Source organism: Eptesicus fuscus, chromosome 10 (genome assembly GCF_027574615.1).
Source record: "Eptesicus fuscus isolate TK198812 chromosome 10, DD_ASM_mEF_20220401, whole genome shotgun sequence".
In the NCBI taxonomy this organism is placed as follows: domain Eukaryota; kingdom Metazoa; phylum Chordata; class Mammalia; order Chiroptera; family Vespertilionidae; genus Eptesicus; species Eptesicus fuscus.
This window is the reverse complement of record NC_072482.1, coordinates 83630811-83658317: the sequence shown is the minus strand read 5'-3', so window position 1 is coordinate 83658317 and position 27507 is coordinate 83630811. Positions and strand designations below refer to the sequence as shown.

Here is a 27507-nt window from a genome sequence, read left to right as displayed (position 1 = left end):
TCAGAGTTTTTAATGCAAGTAAAACTTTTTTTTTTTTAGTAATTTTTACTCATCTAGCCAAGGAAATTCAAAGTTTTGAGGTTATTGTAATGAATACACATAGTCCATAAGTCTTAAAATTGTGAATCCAGTAGGCTTTTAAATACTTACAGATGAATTAGAATATGCTTGGATTTACTACTTTCCTCCTTAGTTTCTGGCTATTTTTGAGGAATGATTGGAAAATTTAGATGGGGTTGATTTAAGGAGATTTGTGTGTACAGTAAGAGGAGTGAAAGAGGTTCAAAGCTGTTAGTCTGGGAATCTGCAATCGACCAGAGGCTGAGCCTGTTGTTGTAATGAAATTGTGCTCTAAAATGTGTTCTAGAGTGATCACGCAGTGTTGTCTCCCTTATTTCAATGCCTTTGTTATACTCATATCTCAGTATTTGTCCTAGTACCAATAGCTGTTGTACAGTAATGGCATTTCAAATAATTGCTTCTGATTTTTTATTCAGAAGATGAACATCTATCAATGATGACTCCAAATATTAGTTGAATTAAATGAGATTTTCAATCCTGCCTTTTTCTTAGTTCTTTTTTTTTTTTTTTTTTATAACAATCTCTGAGATACCCAGAGAGGTCTTATTAGATAATATCACTCAGGCTATTCTGGCCTCTCAGGCCCACTCTCCCGGGTAAAAAAAAAAAAAAAGGCTGAGTGAGCAATCCTTTCTGCTTTTTTCAGTGTATCCATGCTTACTTTTCTCCTCACCTACCCCTGCTAGTGAGTATCCCTGAGAATGTCTGCAATTATACTACATTTTTATTATTACAAACAGAATCAGTGTTTTAGTATTTTCTTCAGTTATTTTAATGATGATGGATTTGGGAGAGTTTTTCCAGCTGATGTTCTTCAGCATCCTTAATCAAATGGCAAAGAATAACAGTGAGAAATTTGATGTGACATGAGTAAGAGTGGCAGGATGACTTGTAAGGTCTTTCCTCATTCAGGCATACTGCCAACTTAGGGTATTTGCTTAAAATAACAGACCTCTTTTATCCAGTTTGATAACCTAAGCTTCCTATCCACACAGACAGGATCTGCAAATGATGTGGATGGCACGCTCAGTTCCATATGAAGTTTATTCAGAAAGCACTCATTGAACACCTACTGCCCACTGTCCACACCTAGAGCCTATTAGCTCTTGCCTCCGAGGAGATATGGCCTTTGGGGAGGGGGGTGTTTAAAACAAGTCACATACATAGAATGTTTAGTGAGCAACATATTAAACTCTTTTAGCGGTGAACTTCAGGGTTGGTTATCAGAGTGAGAGGAGAAAGAACCCAGGGATGACTGATGTAGCCAAGGCCATCAGTATATGTCCTGCTGGAGCAGGTCTGGACAGAACTAGTTTATAATTCATTTAATTTTTAATCTGCTCCAAGGAATTTTTTAATAAGGTCTGAAACTGGATGAGTAGATCTCCAGGGCTGTGTGTGTGTGCATTAGTATTCTTTGCTAAAACGACCAGTTTATGGTTTATTCTTTCAGGTGATACATACTGTTAGACCATGAAGCAACATCATTTATGGTTTTATGTTTTTTAAAGCATATTAGAGGAAGATGGATGGAGGAGAACCTGACCTAACTTTTACTCTAATTCAGTTATTGTCAAACTTGTGTAGCTTCCTAGGGTACTTGCAATACATATGGTGCAAACACGCTGAATTGAAGGCTCTAGGTAAGGCACTAGGAGTCTGTATTGTTAACAGATGTCCTAGGTGAGCCTTTGAGCAGGCAATTTTGGGAAACACTGCTCTAGTTCACCTGGAATAAGATTATAGGCTTTTTATCCACCCCTGCTCACTTTTTTCTATTTCTCTCCTACTCCACTAAGATTTTAAAAAAATCTTTGGAAGCTAATTTGCTTTAAAGCTAATTTGCTTTAAATTCACTCTGTTAGTCTGCAGGTGGACAAAGGTGAGAACTTTCTCCAGAGACCTCACTTTTTTGTCTTGTGCTTTCCACATTTTAATGAAGTGTTAAGGTGAAAAATCTAGTTTCTCTCAGTAGCATGGCTCATAAGACAGAAGAGGAATTAATTTACACTGCCTGGTGTCAGGATGTAATATGATTATGTTGGCAAAGCTATAAAAAGAAAATATCCAAAGCTTATAAAAAATTCGAAGGAGGTCACCGTTAGAGCAGATGGATGAAGCTGAGTGCCTGATCATGTAGCAGCTACTGAGCTAAAAGGATATTCGGGCCAAGGTGTACATAGCTAGGGCAGCTTGGAGAAGGTCACCAAATTGTAATAGCTTTCAAAGGGAAGGTTCAAAATTTTATAGTAAAATGCGAATTTATTTGTCTTACTCTATAAAAATAACTAAATGGTATGGCAAATACAATGCAACTGTCAATTACCTCCAGGGAGTTTAATAGTGGGTTTCCTTTGCTGCATTCTTTGGGGTCTTTTATCCTTTGTTATTAGATACTAGAGGCTTGATGCATGAAATTTGTGCACTAGGGGGAAGGGTGTCCCTCAGCCCAGCCTGCACCCTCTCCAATCTGGGACCCCTCAGGGGATGTCTGACTGCTGGTTTAGGCCCATAGGGATCAGGCCTAAACCGGCAGTCGGACATCCCTCTCACAATCCAGGACTGCTGGCTCCCAACCACTCGCCTGCCTGCCAGCCTGATCACCCTCTAACCACTCCTCTGCCGGCCTGATTGATGCCTAACTGCTCCCCTGCCGGCCTGATTGCTCCCAACTGCCCTCCCCTGCTGGCCTGGTCGCCCCCAACTGCCCTCCCTTGCCAGCCTGGTTGCCCCTTAACTGCCCTCCCCTGCTGGCCTGTTCACCCACAACTACCCTCCCCTGCCGGCCATCTTGTGGTGGCCATCTTTGACCACATGGGGTGGCCATCTTTGACCACATGGGGGTGGCCATCTTGTGCCAGGACATGAGGGTCAATTTGCAAATTACCTCTTTATTATACAGGATGTCTTTTCATCAAATACAAACTTCTATCTATATAAAAGCCTAATATGCAAAGTGTCCCCTTGGGAGTTCGACTGACTGGGAGTTTGATTGCTCGCTATGATGTGCGCTGACCACCAGGGGGCTGTGCAGAATGAAGGAAGGCCCCAGCTGGCAGCCGGCAGCCACTGGGGACCCTACCCATGCACAAATTTCGTGCACTGGGCCTCTAGTATTTTCATATTTAACAAAAAACTACAAAGATAAAATTTAGCAATAAATAAAGTCTAAAATTAAACCAAAAAAATCTTAAAATCTATATTTAAACAATAGTTCATATTGACATCTTAAATATTTTCAATGCTAACTTCTGTATCATTGCAGATAAGTTAGAAGTTAAAACTATCATACCTGAAAATATCCATAATTAAATTACACATCAAATTATACCACCAGCAATAGGACTTTGCTTCCATGTTATTCTGTGAAAGAATTTTAAGGCATGTTAATATATGTTTTCACAGATTATGTAGTTATACTGTCTATGTGTCTTATATAATAGTTAATGAGAATTGTAAAGAAAACAAAAAATAATGTGTATTCAAAGTTATACTTATTTTATTCAGATGCTCTTCATTTTTAAGATTCAAAATTGAATGTTTTGAGTTGGTTCAACACTATGGAGAATATGTGGTTCAATGAAAGAAAATATTCTTGCTGGAGTGATTCGTGCATATGGTAGATGGCATAGTAAGTTTTAGGTGGCTTCTGAGTCCCTAAGTTTACACATAGGTATTTCTATGGTATTGCAATCTCTTCTAAATTTATAAGTGTCTATGACTCTAGAAGAGAGGCAATGTAATGAAATGATTAAAATCCCATGTATTGAAATCACATGTAGCAGGTCTTAAATCCTAATTAAGAGCATGTTCCTAAAACCTGGAAGACTTAATTTGTCATCTCACTTGAATTACGGAGAAAATCCCCCCTACCTTGTGTCTCTGACATTTGTGGTAAGGATTAAATAATAAAAAAAACACCTAATGTATCTAAAACAAGTGTACTACTTAGCTAAGTAAGGGCTCTATTAAAAGTAGCTTTTAAAATGTGTATAGATGCTGAATATTTTCATTATCAGCTAAGAGTTAGTTTTATGTTTCTGGGAGGGAACTGAGTCATTGACTAGCTAGTGGGAGTAGAATTCAACCTGTGATAAGGCCCAAGCTTTGTTTGAGTCTCTGGGAAGGCGCCCAGGACCCAGGTTCATTGGATTGAGCTAGAGGGAGAGTAAATACTAGAAATTTGAATGGGATTAGGAAATTCAAGTGTAGAGAGGACTATGCCTTAATTCCAAGGAAAATGAGCATCTTAAAGAAGTTCCATGTCTGATACAGCACTAGGAAGATAGAGAAGCAATGGTGAGGAGAAGTCCTTGGCATATGGGCCTGAGTGATGGATGCCTCAGGGGCTCCCAGGCCCTCAAAGGAGTGCAGGCAGGTGACTGAAATGACCCCAACAAGAGCAAAGCGTGGTTTAAATAGACCATGGACCCTAAATATTCTAGGGTTGTAACAAATAAGATGCAGATGCACATACCTGAGGTTATACCTGAAACAATAGCAGTGAATCCCAGTGCACGAAGATGAAACAGAACAACCCTCCTTGCATCTCACCGGACACAGGACATATGTAAACCTAATGCTTGTCCTCCCTATACTTAAGCTCCCTTTCCGGAGAGAAAGGTAAGGAGTACTGGTAGTAGGATGTTTTAATTGCCTCCTATTTGCCTCATTGATGAAGGAGGGATTTGCAGCCTAGGATTATGAGGAGGCACGACACCTGACACTGGACAGGTGAGATCAGATGAGATTGACAGCAATTTATTAGTCATGTATACTCACAGCCTTGGGGAGGAGGACCCCATGCAGGGCCAAGCAGGGCCTGCAGTTGGGAACAACCAGGGCTATGGGAAACATAGTATTAAGAGGGTGGGGCATGTCTTGGTTCCCGTGGGAGAATATGATTGGCTTGTTTAAATAACTCTGCATGCAGGCAGGGAACTGAACCCTGCTACTCAGCGATGAGCAGGAACTCGGCCTGGTGACTTTGGTGAGGAGGGTTGTTTGCTAAGGGACCTTATCCAAGAGGGGAAAAGTTGGGGTATGCCATTCAAGGCTTGTTTTACCAAATGTCAGGGTACCACATAATCCGTAATTTGTGGCCTTCTGCCACAGTTGACCCCTTGAAACATCAGTTTAAACTGAGAAGACTGAGACTTTTAGGGAGCAAAGTAGGCACTTGACCAGGAGGGAGAGGGCTACAGGGAGAGGTGGTTGTCAAAAATATGAACTGTAGCCCTAGCTGGTTTGGCTCAGTGGATAAAGCATCAGCCTGCAGACTGAAGGGTCCCAGGTTCGATTCCAGTCAAGGGCATATGCCTGGTTTTGGGCTTGATTCCCAGTAGGGGGCATGCAGGAGGCAGCCGATCAATAATTCTCTCTCATCATTGATGTTTCTCTCTCTCCCTCCCTCTCCCTTCCTCTCTGAATCAATAAAAATATATATATATAAACTTTTTAAACTTTAGAAGTGTCCCAATGTACAGCCAGTAAAGACAATTGAGAGATCTGTGTGACATTGCTGTAGGAAGTGGGTATCCCCAGGAGGTGGGCACTGGGGCCGCCAGGGGAGATAGAAGTTTGATTGAATGCCTTCTTCAAGAGCCCAGCACCACACATTCTGAGAAGTAAAGTGAGCACATTGGTCACTATTAGTAGTGTCTAGAACTCCAAAAGGGATACAGGGAGTCCTAGAGAGGCCATGTGTTGTGGCCTTACCACATATATAGAAATCCGTTACCTTGATTTATGTTTTGGGTATCTGTAAAGCAAGAGATTCCCAGAGTTCTTTACCCTAAAGGGGGCAGCTCTTAGGTAATGGCCTAAGAATTTGTAATAATATACCGATGAGGCCAGTTGTTGATTGAAGTGTGCCAATTGTGCTGACCCTCGGATTCCAGGGATAGCCTTGTGTGTGTACTTTGAGTAATAAAGGCAAAGTGTGCCTGAGAGGTGATTGAAAATAGGCATAGAACAGAACATATTAGCCAAATTTGTAGAAGCAAAATATTTACCAGTTGTTCATTGGATGGAATCAGCAATTTCAGTAATTACGTTGTTGGGTGTAAAGCCCTTATGGGATAGGACCATGGTGTTAGGTTGCAGCAGTTCACTATGGGGCACCGCTGATTTGTTTAAGAACAGGCCCAATTGGGCTGTAGAAACAGTAGGGTTAATTACCCGTCACACATTGCGTGTTATATAACACTTTTTAATCCTTGAAGAACCTGTTTTAAATTACACTGAGTCATGTTACTAGTTTAACCTATTTTAATGAGAGAAGGAGGAGTGTCATATCATTTTGTCAAGCCAAAAATGTGTCAAAGGCTTAATTTAATTACTTTTTTTTTAAATTGGGTCAGCGCGTCCATGCCCACTATAGGATATTTCAGGGCAATGAGAGCTATAACCATGGGTAATTTAAGCAAGAAGCGTTCTCACGGTTAAAGTAAGGCATACCTATTTGTCCTCTATTCAGTAGTTTCCATTATGGAGAATGCCACGTTTAAATATGGTAGGATCCCTGATATAACTGTAATTTTAGCCCTAGTATCGGTTAAGGCCATGGTGGTTTGACAGTTGGTGGATTTTAGCAGGTATTAAAGTTAATTCAGAGCCTATGTTGCAGATGCACAAGAGACAATCAGTATTCTTTCTTTGTTTGCTGTATAAATTATTTTAGTAAATTTTGGATTTCCAATTAGTTCAAATTATGAGCATTTGTTTAAAGTGTTAGTTGTTGGTTTTCCCTCCTTATATCCAGCCTTCTTTCTTTTCGTGTTTTATCTTGCTATTGTTTTTGGTAACTAGATATACTTGGTGGGGGGTGGGGTGGGGAGGGGGTCTTTCTACTGCTATCATATTTATAACTTTCTTCCTCAGAGAACCTCAGATCAATATTATCAGAGTTAGGGGTCCCTCCCTTACCAATGGCTGATTTATAAAGTTTAAAGACCCTGAGCCTAAGCCCTGTTTTAATTAACTTCTTCCTGGTGCCACCAGGTGCCATGGGCGTTCCCCTGTAATCCTGAAGATCAGGATCTTTGTTGCAACAGAGGCATAGATAGCAGAGTGGTGCAAGGGAAGAGTTTGGGGCCCACACCAGCCTTGACGGATCAAAACCATCCTCCCGCTACGGACCCACCTTTTCTGTCATGTAGTCTTCCTTTTATCCCCGCTCTCTGCACAAATCCCTGCGAGTATTTAGGGCTTCTAGCCAGAGTGGCAGCTTTCAGTCTCTGTCTGCACAATCACCTGTGACTGTGTTTATGGGGAAAGGTTCGGGAGCTTGGTAGCCCCTCTTGTAGGAGGCAGCCTCTTCCTCTAGGGAATGCCAGTCTCCCGGGGTCAGGGTCCACACTCAGTAACTCATTTTGTCTGTGGCTTGGGTGGAGGCCGCAGACAAACGATGGCAAGGTTAGCGCGTTAGTGGGCAGGGAAGCAGCCGTACTGAGCAGAGCTTAGGTGCATTGGCTATGGAATCTGCCTTAGGAGAGCAGTTGAGTACCAAATGCTCCTTCCTCCCCCTACCCTTTTTGTTTCCATCAGCCCCTGGGCCACAGGCCACCATGGATGTGCACCTCGGGGGTCAGGAGAGCGCAAGCAAGAGCAGCAAGGGAAGCGGCAGCACAGGAGATCAGCAAGGTCACTACCCTTGCGTGAAAAGCAACCACTGGGATGTCATGCTTAATTCTCGATGGGGTGGTGGTCTCCTTTTTTCCCCCCATTAGCCTCACAAAGAACTGTCTCTGGGCCTGTTCCAAAGGGGCACAGTTACAGACAATGTCTGTACAGCTTCCCCAGGCAGCCAGTGATGGTCACCAGGCTAGATGCAGTGACCTAACCTAACCCTTGGTAAGCAGGACTGAAGCTCTGACTGGTTAAGTCACTGTGTTTTCACTGCCTTTGCCTGTGTGAGCCTCAGAGACCACCTGGCAAACTCAGGCTAAACCTGACAGCACCCGGTTAGGCCAGGGAATGTCAAATAACCACCATTCTTGTCTTGGGGACACGCGGGTTTTAGGGTGGAAGGAGATAGCAGTGGCTGACAAAGACAACAGAATACCACACAGGACATAGCTCAAGCCTGCACAGCAATTAGTGGTTCCATCTCAGGCAGCCTCCACCATAGCACAAAAACCTGTTAAGTTAGCCAAGGGCTGTTAATGAAAGCTGACCAGGTGTCCTTGTTCATGGCTGGGCGTGTCATGTGGTTTGTGACACCAGTGCTTTTTATTGGCCCCTGTTCACCCTGTTGGTGAGGGAGAAATTCCTGCCCTGGGGATACGGAGTTGGCTAAACACACAACACTTGACACTGGACAGATGAGATGACAGCAGTTTATTAGCCACAAATATTCACAGCCCAGGAAAGACAACATCGATCATGCAGGGCCACACGGGGATTGTACTCAGGAGCAGCGTAAATAACCAAGGGCTGTGGAAGGCAAGTTGCATAGTAACAAGAGGGTGTGGTGCCTCCTGGTTCCCACAAGAAGATGTGATAGGCTCATTTGAATAATTCCACAGGCTGGCATGGAACTGAAAACCACTGCTCAGAAATAAGCAGGGACTGTGCCTGATGCCTTGGATACAAAAGGGGTTATTTAGCTAGGATAAGTTATTCATGGGAGCAGAGCGAAGAGGGAACTTTTATTATTATTATTAAGATATGTGCTTTTTAAAAATGTATTTTGATTGATTTCAGCGAGGAAGGGAGAGAGAGAGAGAGAGAGAGAGAGAGAAACATCAATAATAAGAGAGAGTCATTGATCGGCTGCCTCCTGCACACCTTCTGGGGTTCAAGCCCACAACCCCGGCATGTGTCCTAACCGGGAATTGAACCTTGACATCCTGGTTTATAGGTCAATGCTCAACCCCTGAGCCACACCGGCCGGGCTGGAGAGGGAATGTTTGAAGCACTCCCAATTTTACTAGATGTCAGGGCAGCAGGTAATATTGCACCCTAATTGGAGGCCGTACTCTACATGGAGGAATGACTCTTGTGGATTAATGTGTAAGTGAATGATTTTGCTTTGAATCACAAGACTGCTTTTTGCTATGAAGGAAAAATGGGGCTCTGTGAGTTGAAGTAAGTTCTGTTAAAGAATAATGCAGTTACATTATTGCACATTGTTTTCTGTGACTCAAGGAAATGGATATCTTGAGTATTATATACAAAAGTGTTGAACCTAGCTAGAACTTCCTTTTCTGGCACTATGGAAAACTTAATGTCCTTTAAAAAGCTCTAGTACACAACACACTAAAATGCAGGATAACGTATTTTATTTTTTTAAAAATATATTTTATTGATTTTTTTACAGAGAGGAAGGGAGAGGGATAGAGAGTTAGAAACATCGATCAGCTGCCTCCTGCACACCCCCTACTGGGGATGTGCCCGCAACCAAGGTACATGCCTTTGACCGGAATCGAACCTGGGACCCTTCAGTCCGCAAGCCAATGTTCTATCCACTGAGCCAAACTGGTTAAGGCAGGATAACATATTTTCAAAACTCTTTTTATATGAATGTCTGTATTGGCAAATAACTAAGAAAATAACTGCATAAACCCAGGACAACAAGAAATCCAAAATCTAGAGGCAGGTGAGTGCTATACTCAGAGGCTTCCCTGAGTTCCCTAATGTCTCAGAACTTCTGTCTTCAAGAGTCATGTTCTTGGGACAAGGGAAGAAACTTAGGACCCACTCAAGATAGGGAATCAGCATAAGACACAGAATGCTGATGAGTGACATATTCAGCAAAGGATAATATGGCAAAACCCTAACCTTCAAAGAAAAACAGCAAGTTTTTATTTTTGCTATTTTGGCCTTGCCTTGGATAGAAAAGGGGGAAAAAACTCTACTCGTCATTTATTACCACAGATAGAACCTCAAATGTTTAAAACTACAGTCTGTGTAGTCTGAATAATTTCATGTTAAGAATTTAAAGCTAACCAATTTGGTAGTGGCCCCAGACACCCAGTAGAGGCAAATTCGGAGCTCATGTAGAGGAAAACACTTTATCTCAGATCTCAAGTAACTTTAAGGAAGTTTAAAAAAAAATAAGCTCACAACCCAAAATATATTTTTAAAAAATGCAAGGAAATAAGCTACCATGAGAGAGATTTTACAGAAACAGTATCAAGAGAATCAGACTATAAAGAATTTACATGTTGGAATTATATGAAATTTAAAAACATAGGCTTAATATATTTGGAAAGAATAAGTGAGGGTATTTTAATTATGTATGAATAAAGAATTAGATACTATAATACAATGAGGTAGACTTGAAAAAGAGCCAAATTGTCTAGAAATGAAAAATATAATTAGAAATAAAAACTTGATGTATACCTTATGGAGCAGATTAGACACAGATGAAGAGAGAACTAGAGAACAGGGAGATAGATCTGAAGACATTATACACAATGCAGTACAGAGGTACAAAGAGATGGGAAATATGAAAGAAAGGTGTAAAGACATGGTCAATAGAATGAGAGTATTTATCTCATATGTCTAATTGGAATTTCCAATGAAATAATAGCAGAAAGGATAGAAAGTAATATTCAAAGAAATAATACCTGAGAATTTTCCAGAATTGATTAAAGTCTCAAATTTAGGAATCCTACCAAATACTAAGAAGAAGGGAAAAAAAGGTATCCAGGTACCTTGTAATGACATTCAGAAACACCAAATATATTAAATCCTCAAAATATACCAGAAATAAAACCCTCTATAAACCACAAAAAATGACAATTATATCTCAGTGTATTAGGGTGCTCCAGAGAAACAGAACCAGTAGGATATATATTTATCTACTATAAGGAATTAGCTCAAGCTATGATTGAGACTAAGAAGTCCCAAGATCTGCAATCAGCAAGCTGGACACCCAGGAGAGTCAATAGTATAATTCTGTTCCAAGTCTAAAGGCCTGAGAAACAGGACATCTGGTGATATCGTTTGAGTCTAAAGGCACCAGAAGACCAATGCTCTAGTTCTAAGACAGGCAGAGAGAGCAAATTCTCCCTTACTCAACCTTTTCTTCTATTCAGGAGTTCATTGGATTGGATGATGCCCATCCACATTTGGATGTATAAATCTTACTTGTATAACTCCCTTGCAAATATTAAGGCCCAATATGTGTTCTATGGCTTCTGTGAAGTCGCTCTTAATTGCTCCCAAATTCAATAACTCCTACATTTTATAACATTTTTGTTTATAGTACTTATTTGAATATATCATATGTTGACTCCTATTTTTAGACTTCCTTTAATATGCATGTATTTAATTTGTACAATTAGGCCACACAATTTTGTGTTTCCCTACTATGTCCATCATATGTTTAGTCTTATTTGGCACTATGTCTCTATTATCTGGCAGAGTGAAAGATGTAGTAGAGCTACTAAAAATTAGTTGAATAAAGACTGAGTCTTTTTTCAACAGATATTTGGTGAGATATGCCAGAAAGAGCAATTAATGAGATCAGATGAAATGGGTTTTGGTCACGTCTCTGTCACTTGCTAACTGGGTTGCTTTAGCCAAACCATTTCTTATTGATCATCCTCAGTTTCCTCACGTTTAAAATGAAGATAGTAATGACTTCTCCAGTGTGAAGAACCACATGAGCTAATTCTCATTAAAGAGCTTTCAACAGTATGTACTCAACACATGTTAATGCTATTTTTATGTGTAAAAGTCTTTATTATAGAAATTTGGAAGACACAATAAAGGTCGGAGAAGAAAATAAAAATAATCTATAATAATACTACCAAGAAAGAACTACTGTTAAAATTTTGGTATATTCCCCTTACCATGTTTTTCTGTTCATATATTTTTAAAATTAATATTATATGTATACTCTTATTTTGAATTTTTTTTATCTGTTATGTCTGTTGATATATTTTATATATCATTTTTATTGTGTTTCTTTTTTTCTATTCAATTTATGTAATAGTAAATAAATACAGAAACAGAATTTATTTTTACAAAAGGAATTTATAAAAGGTAAATGCATTCATATCAACAATTTCACTTTGATTAACTTAATTATAGGTTAATACCAATATACATCATTTGCTGAACAAAAATATTTCAATGTCTTTTCTCTCTGAAGTTATTTTTTATTTGGTTGGGAATATTTTTACCTATATGACCCAGAAGAACCTCAAAACAACCTTAAAATTTTTGCTACTATAATTTTAATTGAATTTTGTGCTTGACGAAACACTAAAATGATTTCTTTTCTTCAAAGGAAAAGAAAGTACTGAAGAGAACTTAGAAAACAAATCAGAGTTTGAAAGGCTCAATCATTTCCCCCCTTTTCTCAGCTGAAAGAAAAATAAAGATGAAAATTAAATCCACTCAAAAGAGGGACTAAGGGATATCCCAAAGAATTTTTCTTTAAATTAATGAAATAGAAGGAAAAAAATATATTACTGGAACTTTTTAAGGGGTACGCAGTCTTTTGTGTTCCTACTGCATCTTACCCGTATATTAACTTTATCCAATTTAACTCAGGAAAGGTTTGTGGATTATTTCAGTTCTCAGCCATGTCCCTTACTTTTGTCATTGCATTTGGCCTTTGGCTGTGTATATTTTACATAGTATTTTACCCTGAAATATTAGCTTTCTCTATTTTTTTTTCAAAGCTTTCATTTAAAATTTAGAATTACCTTGGTCTGGAAAAGATTGTATTTTGAAGATATAATGAAATGATAGCAAATAAATATGACTTAGCTTCAAAATATGTATGTGTAAGATAAGTATGTGATAAACTTGTATATGTGAGCACTGAAAAAATTCTGGAAGTATATGCACCAGGATGATACCAGTGCTGTCACTAAATAATGAGATATGAGGCAATTTGATTTTTTTCTTCATTAAGCCTTTCGGGATTGTCATTTCTTTTTCAACAGCGAGCATATGTTACTTTCATATGCAATCAGAAAGGAATTCATTTTGAAAAAGAAAAGTGGAACAGTAACTGTTTCATTCAGCAAACACCTTCTGTGGATTACCTGCTGAGGGGGTGCCATGCATGGCTTTTAATGCAACGAATACATCAGTGAAACAGAAACCTCTGCTTCTGTGGAGCTTACATTCTAGTGGAGGGAGACAGCTAGTAAGCAAACAGCAAATACAGTCATAGTAAGTTATACGTGTTAAAGCTACTAAGTCCTGGGGGCAAGTAGAGCCAGGTGAGGGGGATCAAGAGCTCAGGGTGGAAACACTATTTTAAATGGGGTGGTCAGGGTGAGCCTCACTGAGAAAGCAGAGCTCTCTAGAAAATTCTGTGACCCTTCTTTCCTCACATAGCATGCCATTACGTTATTATTCGAACTAAGAATTGTTGTTCAGGAATCATGAAGAAATTGAGAAATTTTAATCCCATTTTAACTATGCGAGGAACACTTAAATATGGTTTTTGTGCAAAGGTTCACGTTTAGGGAGAAACTATGATGAGTGTTCAGGAAGATGCGGTCTTCCATGAGTTGCAGAAAGGCAGCCAAGTTTGTGGAGTGTGTGTGCGTTTGTGTGTGTGTGTGTGTGTGTGTGTGTGTGTGTGTGTGTGTGTGGTGGGGGGATTGTAAATGATTTTTAATGCTCTTCCCCCGCCCCCACCCTGAACACAAAATTTCTAGCACTGTCTCTTTGTGAATCTATTTTTGTCTTTATAACTCTTAAGCCACATCAACATCAGAATTTAACAAGATAATTGATGTTCATAATGATCATCTATTATGGTGCCTATAAATTAATATGACTGATTTCTAAACAAATTTCATTTGTGTGGATGTTAACTAAGCACATTTATATCTGTTAGTTTGTTTGGTTTCAAGGTAGTAAAATAGGTAATGTTAGTGTAATATTAATCTCACTTTTGATAAATGTGGAATTTCACTAAGAGAGAGATCTCATTGGAAGTCACAAGTCTGTTAGGAGGCAGTGCAGGGTCCAACTTCAGGAACGTTCGCTTTCAGTCAACCAGACTACCTGTTGCTCCATCCATGTAGACTGTTGAACACACACGAGGACGAATTTAAAGGCCGTCATTCTCAGGCTATGTTCATGTAGTTCAGTAATCTCACTGCTCAACTCTCTGCTTTGACCTCTTCACTTGAAAACTTTTCTTGTGAATACACACAAGTCTAAATTACTTATGGAGGCTTTGAAAAGAGCCTGAAGTTATACTTAGCTCAAAGAGATGGTGGTCAAATGACACATACAGTTTTTTTAAAAAAATTATTATTTTTCCAGTACAGTTGACAATAAAATACAGCATTTTATTACTTTCAGGTGTAAAACAGTGATTAGACATAAAACAGTGATTAGACATTTATATAACAAAGTGGTCACCCCAATAAGTCTAGTACCCACCTGACACCATCCATGGGGATAACGATGTATGGTGTTGGGGCATACAGTTTTTAATTAAAAACAGCTTAGTGTAAAATATAATGTTACATTTTAAATATAGTGTTATTCTTCCATTATGTTATCTATGAATATAAAGTCCATGTACCAGACAGAGACATTTCTAGCGTGACCACGTTGGTCAGAGTTAACTTCCCCTTCTCTCCTTCCTACTGATGTCATTTTAAAACCACTGTCTCATGAAAGAAGGAACCGACCTCTCAGGTCTTGTGTCCAAACCCCCCTCCATAGGCAGGCTGTGTTCATTGTGAGACGGGAAGGGTGCAAGCAGACCACATGAGCCTCAAAATTGTAGCATTTTCTCACTAGTGCAAACTCAGTTCTTGGGCTTTTGTGAGCTTGGGGAATATTTGAGTTTCTTTGAACTCTAGGAGCACTGTGTCCTAAACAGTTGGAAAAGGGCGGAGATGAGAGAAATGGATGGCTTGAGAGCAGTTCTCCCTGGAATTTTCTTACTCCTTCTCTGGGACCCACTCGAATGCCATGTTCCCTGGGCAGCTCTGCTCCATTTCCCCGTGGAATTAACCACTCCCTCCTCTGTGCTGCGAGGAGCTGCCTGGCACACAGCTTCCCAGCTGTGCAGTTGAGGCAGGGAAGTCCTTCCTTATTGTGGCTAATTCCATAGTAACTAGCACCATGTTGTGCACAGAGTTGGTGTTAAGTACTTTTTGAGTTGAATCCAAATACTTCCTTTCTTAAGCTCCAGGAGCTTAATAAAATAAGAACATGGGATAATGGAGTCAGTGATGGGAAAGGATACTGTGAGAAATAAATGAGACTGGAGGAACATTCTCAAGCAGGAAGGGCTTGAGGTAGGTGGGGGAAAAATAAGAATGGCTCCTTCTAATCCATGCCAACGCCTCTCAATTCTGATGACTCAGAAAGATAGAAATGAAAAGGTGGAGGGTGAAAGGGCAAAACTATGTAAGATGTAAGTAGGAAGGATGCTTTCTATGGCTTATAGCCATTTAGAATTACGCTCATTTAAAGGAAAACTGAAAATATTACTCTGTATCCTGGAGACCACCCACCACACACACACACACACACACACACACACACACACACACACACATGATGTACTAATAAATAGGGCAAGCTGTTTTGGAGATTGAGCAGAACGAGCCATGCTCATGGCAGAAAGAGAACTGTGGGAACTTAGGAGAAACTTTGACACAAACTGGCTGTGCTGCGTTAATGTATCCCTTAAGTATTAGGGTCTGGAAGGTTGCACTATAGGGTCCTTTCAAATGAAAAATCCTGCAATAATGGGAAAAGTTTTATGGTCCTTTAAGGGAGTTGCAAAAGGTCAAGGAAGCCCTGTGACAGCCTAACTGCCAACAATTCTTTATGGAGGGTGTGGGTTAAAGAAGTTTTTCTAGCAGGAAATTAAAGTAGAATGACCAGTTAAGTGTAGCCCTCAGACTCAAGGGGGTTACATAGCGTAATGCAATTCATCTTTTCCTCGTCTTTATTCACATCAGTCCATACTATTATTCTGAGTGCCATATCTTAGTATAACAAGTGTCAGTGTGCTGGGAAGATACTCAGATTTGTTCATTACTTTACCTGGAATATTATGGGAAAATCAATTGGCTTTGCATTTTGAATTTTATAAATTTAACCTGTCAAAAACTTTCTGTGGTAAAAATAACCTCCTTGTATCTACCAATTATATGTTGAAAGGTCTGTTTAAGTTATCAAGCAAGAACCTAAGCATGAAAAAAAGAATAGGTGGGTCAACAGAAAAAAGGTAGGATTTCCTTTGGCTTATGCTTGAAGCACAGCAATGCCATATATGAAGGGATTTTTAAAAAGAGGAAGGTATCCATATTAAAAAATAATTTCTATAGTTGTACACACATCCTATGTAAGTTCCATCTAGCCTAAAATGGCCTCACTACTTTTTAGTGAATAAGAGTTATGTTCAAGGACTCACATTTTAGAGTGGATGCTTTTACTTGATTTGCAAAGAATAGGTTTTGAGTTCAAGAAAGGTCACAATGCGTTTGATCTCACCAGACTGTGGGTTCCTCTTTGTAGCTTGTGAGCCTAGCACAGGGCCTGGCACTTAATTTCGTAGGAGCTCGATAGATGGTGACTAGGTAAGTAAGTAATTATCTGTTTCTGTCAGTATTAAGAGGCAGTTATTACAGTTTTTGTTGGTTTTTGTTTTTTTTTTAAGAGGTTTGTATATTGCAAAGAGAAGATCATTCAGGAGAATGATCTGTAGGCAGAGAACTAAAAAAAGAATAGCATATAATATTAAGATGTTAAAAGCTGGAGAAGCAGTTATCAGCTGAGACCAGTGTATGTCTATTCTTTCTGTCTTTTGGCCACGAGGAACACTGACTTTCCAAAATGCATGTTCTTTTTTCTTTATTTGTTACTTTAGTGTTTTTTTCAGATAGCCTGACTCATACCCCCAGAGAACTAATTTAGCAGGTCAGAAGTTTATTTCCAGTTCTACATGCAGAATAAGTATTGATTTCACTGTGGGAGATGGGATATGTGATATGGATCCAGAGACTAGGAAAAGAGGTATCCACCTCCTTGCAGGCTTGGCTTCAAGTAAGAAAGCTTCAGAAAAGAATGGGTGGGAGCCGAAAGGATGGGCTGTCTCCGTGGGGAAGGAAAGAGCTTGCAAATCCTTCTGTTTGTTTATAAGTGTGCTTATCACTTAATAACATACACTTTTCTTAGCAGGCTCTTTCGAGCCCACTGAGAGCTGACTAGTGATTTAAAAAATATCTATGTTCCTCTAGTGCTCCATTTAGCTTAACCATCTTTGTCTGCTTCAGTGGTGCAGCCGTAGCGTTTTCAATATTTCGGATACTGAGAAGATGCTGGAATGTGTGTGTAAACATGCCTGTGTAGCGGTGTTTTGTTAAGCCATTCTAAAATTTGTGTATTTCAAATTTGCAAGATGGAAGTTTGTCCCAGGTGATGTAAACCACATTACCTTGCTGTGGGCATCCGAGGAGTTCTGCAAAATCTCCAAATGTCCAAGTGGTTTCAGCTCCTGCAATCAGCCACAGTTGACAAAGCAGATCTCATCCAAATGGCTCTGCTAATTCTGTAGAAGAAAAAGGAAGAGTTGTTAGTGAGTCAGCTGCCTTGGTTAGCAAACAAACATAGCTTTTTAAGCCCAGAAAATTACAAGAACCCGAAAGTTATCTCTATTTTTTTTCTTATCAGTGCTTCCTCATCTTTCTATACACTATACTTTTTCAATGTCACAAAGCACTTGAATAGAGCAATTCTCATACACATATATAATCCCTTTAAAAATAAAGTCAAACATAGGCAATTACTGTTGCATAGGATAATAACAGACAAGTGAGATGAGTATTTGGAGGACAGAGAAGCTTTTAGTTAGAGATACGCTATTTTTTGTTAAATTGCCAAAATGTTATTTGTAGAACCTTTCTGTGCTAGGATATCTGTGTATTCATAATTTTGCCAGGTGAATGTTTTAATTCTTTGAAATACAAAAAGTAACATATGCTCATTATTACAAGCTAAAATATGTAAGGAGGTACTGAAAAATTGTTAATATTTGCCTTGCTCTCACATTTCCAACTAGGATTTTTATTCTTTTTTACAAAGTTGAAATTACATTATATTCAAGATCCCCTCTCCCCCATGCCACACCCCCCCCCCCCCCCCACACACACACACTGTAAATATTACTTTTAAAATTTGCTTTCTTTTACAAGGTGTCAAAGACACATCTCCGTGGGTGGATCTAGTTGGATTTAATACATTCCTTACAATGGCAGGTAATAGAATCCGTACAGCTTTTTCAGACTTATTTTTCTTTCATGGGCTTTCGGATTATTTTCGATGCTGTGATAAGCCTCCTTGTAATGGAAAGAGCTCAGTTTAGAATCACCCTGTGGGTTCCAATGCCCCTGCCAGCGACCTCTAAATCACAGATACGTTCTGTCAGGAAGGCCAAGTGGCTGTCACTGTAGCGAGCTTCCTCCCCATAGCGCTGTGGGACCGGGCTGGCGGAAGTGCTCATCTTGTGGTGGAGCACGGCATCCTGGCCGCTCAGTCCGGGTGGCTCTGAGAGGAAGATGGTGCCAAGTGGGAGTTGGGAGAAATCGGCCTGTGGCTTGGCCTCCCTGCATGTCCAGTTCTATTTTTTTTTTTTTTATCTGAAAAGGGTAGTTAGTGAGTTAACTTTGACAAACGTTTGGTTTTGTGATGAGCTTATTTTCTAGCATCTACCTAATAAAAGAGTAACATGCTAATTGACCATACCTTTGTGACGCCCACCAGCCAATCAGGAGTGCGTATGCAAATTAACCCAACAAAGATGGTGGATTAATTTGCATATGCAGGCGCCCAGCTGCTCCAGGCCTCTGGTCAGCGTGGGAAGGCAGAAAGGTGGCTCCAGGCTGGCGCAGAAAGGCTACTCAGGCCAGAGCAAAGGTGGTGCCGGCAGCCAGGGGAAGGAAGGCCCATTCTTGCATGAATCTTTGTGCATCGGGCCTCTAGTCAATTTATAAAAGAGGACTAATTTAGAAAAATAATAAAGGCAAAAGCAAAAACTTCCAAAATAGCAGCCAGTAGCAAAGAAACCTTGACATAAACTTGGAGACCAGAATCCCTTCTTCCATGTGGATGGCCTATTCCCAGCCACCTTTTAGAAGTTTTCTTTCAATGCACAAATGCTAACTCAGTACTCTTTTAACATATCCCCTTTTGCTGAAAAGAGTTTTCCCATTTTTATTTAACATAAATTATATAGTATATAATTATTCATCTTAATTTTTTATATTTGTCATTCTCTTCAATTTTTTAAATATATATTTTTCTTTATTTCAGAGAGGAAGGGAGAGGGAGAGATAGAAACATCAATGATGAGAGAGAATCATTGCTTGGCTGCCTTCTGTACACCCCCTACTGGGGATCGAGCCCGAAACATGGGCATGTGCCCTTGACCGGAATTGAACCCAGGACCCTTCAGTCCACAAGCTGACGCTCTATCCACTGAGCCAAACCAGCTAGGGCTTATCTTCAGTTTTAAGATTGGGACTACCAGGCCAGTAATAATTAAGGTGTTCAAGCTCAGCATAGTTCATTTATTTCTAGTTACGCAGGAAGATGTGTCACAGAAATACTAGTACACATTCAATCATGGTCATGGCTTCTGATGTGATGGGAATTGGCTGAGGACAGAGTGGAGGGAGGCCTGCAAATGGTCTGTTTCCAAACTGGTGTCAGGTGCCACTCACAAGCTAGAGATCTCACAGGTAGAGAAGATATCTCTAATTGAAATTCACACATCATGGGGGTGGTCACAAGATAACTAAACATTTATATATATACTAGAGGCCTGATGCACGAAATCTGTGCAAGAGTAGGCCTTCCTTCCCCCGGCTGCCATCACCGGCTTCCCTCTGGCACCTGGGACCCGGGCTTCCCTCTCAGCCCTGGCTTCATCTGGAAGGTCGTCCAGACGGACATCTGGAAGGATGTCTGGTCTAATTAGCATATTGTGCTTTTATTATTATAGATTTTTCCTATTTAAAAGTAATGAAGGGCAGAATCTAAAGTAGCTGTTGTGTGGCTGTTTATATATATCTCAGAGACTTGGAAAGCTAATTTTGTGGTAACCTACATTGTCTTGTTTTCAGAGTAAGCTGAAACTAGATGCTAGATTAGCAGCTGTGCAACTCTAAGTAAGTCACTTAACGTTCCTGTGCCCCAGTTTCCATATCCACAGAGTGAGGGTGATTCCTCACTACCTCATAGGGTTAGTGGAAGGTTTAAGTGAGAATAATAGACATGAAAATGTTCATGCAGTGTTGAATGAATGCTAGTTTCTCTCTTAGAAAACTTAGGAGGTTTTCCAGGCGTAAGATATTTCTTGTTAGGATTAAAGTGGACACACAGGAGAGTGGTAGAGTAAATAAAACTTAGTGAGACATGAGCAATGATGCCAGTAATCAACCATATAGTTTTATAGTTACAAAGAGTTTCTATACCCTTTATGTTGTTAGTTTTTCCGCAAGAATTCTCTGAATCAGTCAGGCCATTTTTTTAATAGTGACTCAGATAAATTAAATGGATTAACCAATATAACTTTGTAAGCCTGGAATGTTCTGTTTGAATAATAGTCCAGTGCTCTTTACATTAATCTGTACTGTCTTTCAATGCCAGACAGTTGGTGAATATTAAACAATTAGAAGTCTAATTGAGCTCAAAATTATGTCTTAAATTTTAGCATTGTTCTCAAATTTTTCCTAATTCCTAGAAAAATGAAACTCTCTGGAGAAGTAGCCTAGTTACTCCTGGATTCCTCAGACCAACACTAAACTCAATGTACATGCTCTGGGCCAAAAAGAGTTGCATTTTTAATATCAAATGCACATATTTTGTGACTGTTTCCCTTCATTTTTAGCATTTCCTGAATTGAAGCTCAGTGATCGGAAAGGGCTCTCCTCATGAAAAGTTTGATTTGCTTTGTGTATATAGGCCAATGTTCACAAATTTCTACCCTCAAGTGCCACAAATGATGATTATCTCCATCCTTTGGTTGATACTCAGCACATTCTGTGTTGTTATCTGTGCTTGCATGTTTACCTTCTTTCTTCCCTTTGGGAGTCCAAATCCCCTAAAAACAGAATGTATCATTCCTCTGTACTCTCGATGCCCGGCTGAGAGCCTAACACTTAATAGCTTCTCAATAAATTGTTCCTGCTCCTACTGCGTTTGCGATACTGTTCATTGTTGACTTCTTAGGAAAGATTCATTAGGATGCATCATATGAGAACATTTTAACAGCTGCCAGATGGGAGGAGAGTTGCCGGCGGGGGGCGGGAGGGGGGTGAAAAAGGAGAAGGGATTAAGAAGTACAAATTATAGTTACAAAATAGTCACGGGGATGTAATGTACAGCATAGGAAATATAGTCAATATTGTAATAACTATATATGGTGTCAGATGAATACTGGACTTACCAGGGGGGAATCACTTCATAAGTTATATAAATATATAATCATGTGGTTGTACACCATGAACTAATATGTTACTGTATGTTAACTGTTAATTAAACATTTTTTAAAGGTGAAAAAAGAAAACATCATATGAAATAGTTTTAGAATAAGCAATATCTGCTACCTCTCTCCCTGTATAGTGAGTGATCTCTTGAGAACCTTTTTGTAGAGACCAATGATTGCTGGGAAGATGAAGGATGCTTTAGGAAAGCACTAGGAATGACCATGTCCATTTGAAGGCAAGAAAGGATAAAACGAGTCCTACTCTCCCCAACAGAACATGCGGCATTGAAAATTAGGTCTGAGAAGAGCACAGAGAGAAATACACAGCTGTCACTGAGGGTGGGGGGTGAAGGGGGAAGAGCCTTTGAGATAAAGTTGAATTCCTTATTTCTAAAGAGCAGGAACAGCGTGTATTTTGTTTGCTCCTCACAGATTATAGTGATTTGGTTTTAGGCTGAACAAACACTCAAAGCAAACCCTGGCAGGCAGAGTCTGTTTGGGAGTGGCCAAGCAAGTCAGTGTTCATTTCCTTCCCAGCCCCCTTGGGCTGATCCTTCCACAGAAAAGCAGAACAAAAGGCAAGAGATTGCTGCACCCTACAACATCCAAGTGGCTCTTTTGGCTCGGGGTTATTTTTAGCAATCTGGCTCGCACTGAGAACTTCCTGCTCTATTCTGTGCAGATGGAAACTCTGGGACCAGAACAGTAGACAGAGATGCAGAGTGGGAGCAGTGATTAGATTCCCCAAGCCGGTTGTGGTTTTGAGCAAGCCATGCCTTTCGGCCACCGTTGTGAGTGTTTACCTCGGAACAGGCGCATCCTCTCCTTCACGTGCACATTCTGTTTGTAGATGTTGCTATGAGGACAGATTCACCGGAAATGACTGATGTGGAGCTTGGGGTCGACAATTTTGCATCTTCAGCAAGGGCAGGCCGCCGGAATGCCGTCCCAGACATCCAGGGTTCAGCTGGGACAGGTGGGACTTCCGAGTTGCCCCTCAAACTGGAGACCCTCTCCATAAAGGAAGGTAACAGTAAATTTCTCTTAAAATCAGCAGCACTTCTCTCTGAACCAGTTCTTTCCCCTGCAAGTCTCCCTGTTAAGTGCTGGTTTGTCCTACTGTTTACTAACAACACCTTTCATCTTTTGTGTTTATGGTCAAGTAGATTTTTTCAGGCTTTCCAAAAGCGGACAATTTCATCTTTTTGTCTCATGGTGTTTTGTATGTGGAAACTGAGCATTTATGTGTTCATTGGATGTGTGTTGTCATACACAGTGCTGGCGACTGGGAGTCAAAGGACAGCACATATTATCCTTTTCCCTCAAGGAGCTTACAAAATTGATTGAGATGTACTCAGAAAGAACATAATTTCTCTTCTGCCACCCACTGACAAATCACTTGAGGAGCCTCTGCTTCACGGCACTAATTTTTTAAAATATATTTTTATTGATTTCAGAGAGGAAGGGAGAGGGAGAGAGGGATGGAAACATCGATGATGACAGAGAATCATTGATTGGCTGCCTCCCGCACACCCCACACTGGGGATCCAGCCCGCAACCAGGGCATGTGCCTGACTGGGAATAGAACCTTGACCTCCTGGCTCATAGGTCAAAACTCAACCACTGAGTGAGTCACGCTGGCCAGGCTCACTGCAGTATTCCATAAGCTTAGCTATTTCTCTTAGAGGAAGTTTATTATCAACTAGAGATATCTTTAAGGCATTTGTATAAAAGGTGATCAGACTTCAACCAGTAGTTGAATTAAGAAAAAAAAAAAAAAAGAGCTGTCAGCAAATGAAGGAAAATCTTGGGTCTTTCTCCCCATGGCTTACATACAGGCCACATAGCTTTTGCAGAGTTTAGTTTTCTGAGACTAAATATAATAATAATTTCAATAAAGGTTTTTTTAAAGTCCCTTCATTTAAAAGCATTCAAAGAGGTTAAAGATAATTTCAGTTCCAAGTCATTGCCAAAATGCCGGTGCCATGTGCCTCATTTTATTTTTTAATTTCTTTTTTTAAATGGAATTTATTGGGGTGAAATTGGTTAATAGAACCATGCGGGTTTCAATCCGCCACCATTTGTTTCCCCCATACCCTCTCCCGCCTCCCTCACCCCACTTTCCCTCTGGCTATCACCACACTGTGGTCTGTGTCTATATGTGTGTTTTTTTCTTCTTCTTAATCTCTTCACCTTTTTTACCCAGCCTCCCAACCATCCCCCCTCTGACAGCTGTCAGTATGTTCTCTATATCTATGCTTCTGTTTCCATTTTGTTGGTTAGTTTAATTTTGTTCATTACATTCCACATATGAATGAAATCATATGGTACTTGTCTTTCTCTGACTGGCTTATTTCACTTAGCATAATGCTCTCCAGGCCCATCTATGCTATCACAAAAGGTAAGATTTCTTTCTTTTCACAGCCATGTAGTATTCCACTGTGGAAATGTGCCACAATTTTTGTACCCAATCTACTGATGGGCACTTAGGCTGCTTCCAAATCCTCACTATTGTTAATAGCACTGCAATGAACATAAATGTTGCATATATTCTTTCAAATTAGTGTTTCAGGTTTCTTCGGATATATTTCCAGAAGTGGAATCCCTGGGTCGTCCCATTTTAGATGTCAAGGTAGACTTCTGTGTGTGTGTGTGTGTGTGTAAAAATGTATTCCTGGTGACAGTGAAGAATGAGAGAGCTAGAAGCTTCTTCACCTCTACCCCATTAATGGGAGCCCCAGAGAAGGCTCTTAATTCTTTGCCTCAGGAGGTTATTTACTACCTGGTAAAGTTACAAATGTTCCTGCTTTGATTCCCATGAAATAAACATGCCATTGTTAGGCCAGGGGCCGTAGACAGATCCTGGAGTCCCATGGCTACCTCACTTTTTTCTAAAGGTCATTGCATTTCTCAAATGGGACACTACAAGTAAAAGTTACAAAGTATACACATAAGCCCTGGCCAGTGTGGCTCAGTTGGTTGGGTGTCATTCCGTACATGGGAAGGTTGCTGGTTGCACATTCCCCGGTTTTCCGCTCAATCAGGAGGCAGCCGATTGATGTTTCTCTCCTACATGGATGTTTCTCTCTCTGCCTCTTCCTTCCTCTCTCTCTCTGAAACTAAATAAAAAAATCTTTTTTAAAAAAGTATACACATTAAAAAAAAGTATACACATAAGATGAAAAAAAGATGAAAGAAATAAAAATAAAAGAAATAAAGCATATATAATGTTTTTTGGCTTTTTAAGTTTGAAAATGCCATATATAATAGACCTCTCTTATCCACAGGGGATATGTTCTAAGACTCCCAATAGATGCCTGAAACTGCAGATATTACCAAACCCTGCATATACTATGTTTTCTCTTATATATACATACCTACAGTAAAGTTTAATTTATAAATTAGGCACAGTAACAGAATAACAACAATGATAATAATAAAATAAAACAATTATAACAATATACTGGAATAAAATTATGTGAATTGCCGAAACCAGTTTGGCTCAGTGGATAGAGCGTCAGCCTGTGGACTGAAAGGTCCCAGGTTCGATTCTGGTCAAGGGCATGTACCTTGATTGTGGGCACATCCCCAGTGGGGGGAGTGCAGGAGGCAGCTGATCGATGTTTCTCTCTCATCGATGTTTCTAACTCTCTATCTCCCTTCCTCTCTGTAAAAAATCAATAACATATATTTAAAAAAAAAATTATGTGAATGGCTTTGGGGCCATTTTAAGTAAAATAAGGGTCACTTAAACACAAACACTGCAAAATTGCAACAGTCCATCTGATAACCAAGACAGCTACCACATAACCAACGGGTGGGAAGTGTATGTGTACAGCCTGGAGACACTGGACAAAGGGATGACTCATGTCCCAGGTGGAACGGAGCAGGATGGCATGAGATTTCATCACAATTACTCAGAACAGTGTGCAATTTAAAACTTATGAATGTTTATATCTGGAATTTTCCATTTCATATTTTTGGACCATGGTAACTAAAACCGCAGAAAGTGAAACCATGGATAGGGGGGGACAACTGTATGATTATCAGAACATGATGTAGCTGTTGAATGGCCATCCCCAACTAATGAGGTAGAAAAGTTACTTGTTAATATAAAAGGTCTAATTAAAGTTTATAAACACACACACACACACACACACACACACACACACACACACACACACCCCAAAATACATGTTGACATTACACAGTTAAGGAAAAGAAAGCTAATATACTGGAAGAGAGTTAGTAGTCTTCATCATTTTATATTCTGATCACCAGAGAAACTATTATCTGAAAGAATATTGCTACTATTTTTATATGATTCGTTAAATCGTTTTGAAATAAAGTCAAGGGCATCAACTAAGACACTTAAAGTACTAAAAATACAGTCAACATGTAACACCAGGTATTAAAGAATACTCAAAAGGAAACGCATTTACAGAGGTAGATGGCATAGACAATGTTTTATTAACAGAGCTATAAATAAGTGGATTTAAGGCCTATTTTCTTTTTAATTATCTAAGTACAAATATTATTGTTTAAAAAGTAATAGTTTCCAATTGCTAATCAAAAAAAAAAGTTGGGGTCTGACTTTTCTTTGTGTAGTTTTCATGTCTGGACTGATGGCAAAGTATGTCGTAATCAAGTAGAAAATGACTAGGGTGCATAAAGGAAAATCTCAAAATATTACATATATGAATGAAAATTATTTATTTTTTTAGATGTAAAAAAGAAAGATGAAGGAAAAACACAAGACCAATCGGAAAAGCCCCCAAATGAAGGAAAATGAAGGCTCACAACCTATCAAGAGTGCTGAATTTCTGCAAGGTGAAAGACTTTAGTGGTTCTGCTTTCCTGAGATGTTCGATCCGGTAGTAACCATGGTAACATTGCAGCCCTAAGCAACATGTGTGTACTAGATAATTTTGTTGTGATGCTACTCACTTGGATTGCAACCATGAGGTCCCATGTAGGTTATTAAAAGGCAGATTACATCCAAATTGCACCCAAGGAAAAGATTAAGAATGTATGGTCATTTAAATACATATCATTGTCTATAAACCCAATAAAAATCCACTATTCTCTTTTAGACTTATTTAGCCAGATGTGTTTTTAATTCTGTTTTTATGGTAGTAGATAAGACATTTAAACCAAACACTACTAATGTATGGAATTTGGAGGAATTTGTTGGTTTTTTTGTTTTTGTTTTTTTTTTTTTGGTTTGGATGTTTGCTTTGGTAAGAAGGAATAATAGGTCAAAACCACAAGGATAGAATGTTTGTTTTTAACTAAATTTTTTTGGTCCCAAACCCTAAAAAGATTTGGAGGAAAAGTATAAACCTGACAACCTAAACAGCTCCAGGATGTTTTTGTCTGATATACATTGCTTCTAGTCTATGTATACTGTGATTTTTCATGTGGACTCTTAAGATGCAAAATTTGTGATAAATTGTTTATATGTAATATGCCTATTAAATGAATTTTATTATCTTCCTTAACTTGGGTGTGTGTATGTGTATGTTTTTATTTAATGTGAATTATGCAAAAATACTTTATTAGTTGCTTTATAGTCTTTTCTTATTCTTAGGGCTTTTGTGTATATATGACTTGTTTCTAAAGTAATTTTCTCAGGAATGCAGACTTTAATTTTTATATCTGTCCTAAAATAGGTAACATAAGAGTAGGCATTTAAATATTTGAAGAATGAGGTGGGTATAAATAGCAAAATACTTGCTTTTAATATATATTTAAGTATGTTTTAAAATAAACAAAACCAAAGCCTTAGTAAATGTTGATTTATTAGACATTTTAAGAAAAGAATAGAATTCTGAATTTAAAAAAATTTACCAATAAATTATTTTTATTTTCAGACACATATGCATGATGTTTTACCTTATTTGATTGTAACTTAGGCCATGTCTGTATACAGTAATCAAATAAACTCTTTCACTCTTAAATCTGTTACCCACACAGTCTCCTTCATT

General features: G+C 39.3%; 1 protein-coding gene across 1 annotated transcript in view; it reads left to right on the top strand.

Moving 5' to 3' along the window:
* The window catches only part of PKIB (cAMP-dependent protein kinase inhibitor beta), a 66487-nt gene extending 39466 nt beyond the window's left edge, over positions 1-27021 (top strand). The window contains exons 3-5 of the mRNA XM_028142986.2: positions 7630-7725; positions 22371-22547; positions 26245-27021. Coding sequence (XP_027998787.1) covers positions 7650-7725; positions 22371-22547; positions 26245-26312 — 321 coding nt within the window. The 5' untranslated portion in view covers positions 7630-7649 and the 3' untranslated portion in view covers positions 26313-27021. The remainder of the gene's footprint in view (positions 1-7629; positions 7726-22370; positions 22548-26244) is intronic.
* The last annotated feature ends 486 nt before the right edge of the window (positions 27022-27507 follow it).